The 2,650-nt window shown below is 56.0% G+C and overlaps 2 protein-coding genes across 2 annotated transcripts; both read left to right on the top strand.

Annotated features, from left to right (window-relative positions):
• Positions 1 to 479, top strand: POSPLADRAFT_1106855 (hypothetical protein; the record flags this gene model as incomplete). Its single annotated transcript, XM_024483297.1, has 1 exon — positions 1 to 479. A coding segment is annotated over one exon (479 nt), but the record flags the coding sequence as incomplete, so codon positions are not given.
• Positions 480 to 891: 412 nt separating this feature from the next.
• POSPLADRAFT_1162229 (hypothetical protein) lies at positions 892 to 1,935 on the top strand (the record flags this gene model as incomplete). The annotated part of the gene is made up of 2 exons (XM_024487722.1): positions 892 to 1,223; positions 1,410 to 1,935. 2 exons carry the CDS (start codon positions 892 to 894, stop codon positions 1,933 to 1,935), a joined length of 858 nt encoding a protein of 285 aa, XP_024332708.1.
• Positions 1,936 to 2,650: the final 715 nt, after the last annotated feature.

The raw sequence follows: 2,650 nt of genomic DNA, 5'->3' as shown, positions 1-2,650 counted from the left end.
TCTGGAATGATATCCTACGCTGGGCTGACCGGAACCGCACTCCGTGCTACAACGGCCTGCTGGCGGCACTGGATCTGCACAATCGCCCGCAGGCCCAACAGGAGTTATTGCTAGTGGTCAAGCTCGATTATTCGCCGTGTGCACAGCATTTCAATGACAGATTCCTCACGACGAAGGTCTTGGTCACGAGTTGGCAGAAAGTGAAGGAGACCAAGGTTGCGTGGATAAGGCAACACCTCGCCAAGATCGCTGCCAGCCGTGCGTGCCTGGAGGAAGAAGTTATGTCGCTACCCCAATTGGTCGTGTATGGAGTCGGGGCGGTCGTGCTCATCGCCGACTTCAGCGATCAGACGGCGTGGGAAGGCAGCACGGTGATCCTCGAGCTTCCGTATCGGATCCAAAATCTCGACTTATTGGCAAGACCTGTGTTCAGCCAGGCTGGCTGGCAACACGAACTGATGGGAGAATTAAACAAATCGGGTCTAAAGCCTATTTATGCAAGTCTAATCGGCGCAGACGTCTTCACCGGAGCAAGGCAATACCCGCCGCGTCGGGTGCGTGCATTCGCAATGCACCTGCGCGCCCTCTGCTCGACCCGCGTGACGAACAGTGAGGGCGTGCGGCACTCCGCGAGCATTTCCTTTCTGGTCGCATCCGCCTTCGGCTGACCGATCAGGAGGATTTGCTTATAACCTGGCGGACTGGTCAGGGGCGGGAGAGCGCACTCTCCCACTCCCCTCTAGTTTCCCGCCAGGTATGTTTCACAGTCAGTAGCGAGTGGTTTCGCGCGCTGACTCTAGTTTCCCGCCAGCGTATAATACTCGCTACTCGCAGCTATATTTGTCTCAAATTACAGCACATAATCTAAGACGATCTATCGAGTCAACCCCTATGAGCAATGCGAGTCAAGAGAATAGTCAGACAGCGAGCGAGGAAACGGCGACTGTCGTACCACGACGATGCCTCGAAGTCGTTGAGCGCCACAACCGCGGGACGCTCTCATACGGTCGCGCGGTCTTACAACTCAGTCAAATCCTCGGAGACGTCAGTGGCGGGATGCCCCCCGACGAAGCCGAAGGCGTTGTTGCTAGCTACGTTGAGAAGCTCAAGCGTGGCGGCAATGCAAATCGAGAGGCGTCCGCAAGACCTGAAGAAGGTGCCGAGGTCGACGAGACTGACGACGCGGTCGACGCTGTCGGGAAGCCTGCTGCATCGAATAAGCTGTGAGAACGACGCCGGAAAGACCGCCGGCAGCCAACGTCCTCGATGGACAGGGATCAATGGTGGATAAGGTTACAAACCGATGGGGCTACCTACGGCGTGCGACGCCTACATAAGTCCTATTCCCACACCGGCGCACGACCACGTGACCCGGGCCGGCAGCGACGCTTGCCCGACATACCCAAAAGTCAACATAAGCGACGTCGGACCGGAGATGACTCCAGTGATGAAGACGAGTACTGGCAACGAAGACGGGCGGACCCTTCGAAATACGCTTGGACTGCAGAAGGATTCCTCGACGAACATTTCGTCATGCACCCAGACGCCAGACGGACAATTGAGCTCATCCGCGAATACACCAAAGATCTCCGCCATGCAAGGGAATCCCTCGCGACTGCTGTTCGAGCACCTGAGTTCCCCAAGTCCAAATGGACTTGTATCCTCGGTGGGGAACCCGTCGACCTTGATGAAGTCATTTGTGCGGAATATGCCCCTACCACAGGTGCTAAGCAAGTCGCAAAGCTGGGCACCCTTGAGATCACAATGCCGGACAACACACCAGTCAGAAGGATTCTTAATGCCAGCGACTGGTTGCTCACCTGGCAAAAGGCAGCAGATGCCATTGTCTTTGCTTTCCCCCACCAACGAGGTGAACTCACAGCATACGCTCAACACATTTTGCGCACCTTCAAGGCCATTGCTGTCGCGACTTAGGGTCAAGTGACTGGGGAAACACAAACAAAGGGCGCTGGGGGCGTTCGACTGGGTCTTACCGAAGCGATGGTGAGCTTACGCTCAAACCTAGGGACAAGTTAAGTTAGCATAGGAAAGTAAGTATGTACAGGGGCTTACTGACCTAGGGACAAGAGGTCGGAACTAAGGTCCCTAGGGCAGCAGAGGCAGGCTTATATACAGGGGAAGTTTAGGGGAGGCTGTGCGCACTGGTCCGTGCACAGCTGGTCCGTGCGCAGCATACTGACGCGGCCCCGGGGGCCGATGAGTCAGAGCGGCTGTGTCAGCGGAGCCCGAGCTGTGCCGCGCACTGCCGCCCCATCTAATCTAATCATACAGTAGATAGCGATGTGTCCATATCAGGCATGTAGTACAGAGGTCGCGGGTTCGAGCCCGTGAAAAGGAAAAAATTAGAAAACGGCTAGACGCCATGCCAACTCGTGACAGATAGCGTACATACATCGCCACCACTAAGGGAACGAACCTTTCAGCACCTGCACTTCAGTGGGCGGTGCTTGTCCTAACGGACGCGTGGACTAGGTTCCTGCTGCATACTAGCCAAAAGCAGTACTGGGCCCCACGTGAATCGCAAACCCTAGTGTTACTTCGGGCACCGTAGGTGTAAGCTAGTATAACACGGCCTTTGTAGTATGCGCACCTCCCTGTCCTCCCCCCATCCTGATACAACGGTCTACAC

This window comes from Postia placenta (genome assembly GCF_002117355.1).
Source record: "Postia placenta MAD-698-R-SB12 unplaced genomic scaffold POSPLAscaffold_178, whole genome shotgun sequence".
NCBI classification, from domain to species: domain Eukaryota; kingdom Fungi; phylum Basidiomycota; class Agaricomycetes; order Polyporales; family Adustoporiaceae; genus Rhodonia; species Rhodonia placenta.
The sequence above is the reverse complement of the archived record's forward strand: the minus strand, read 5'-3'. Positions and strand labels throughout refer to the sequence as shown.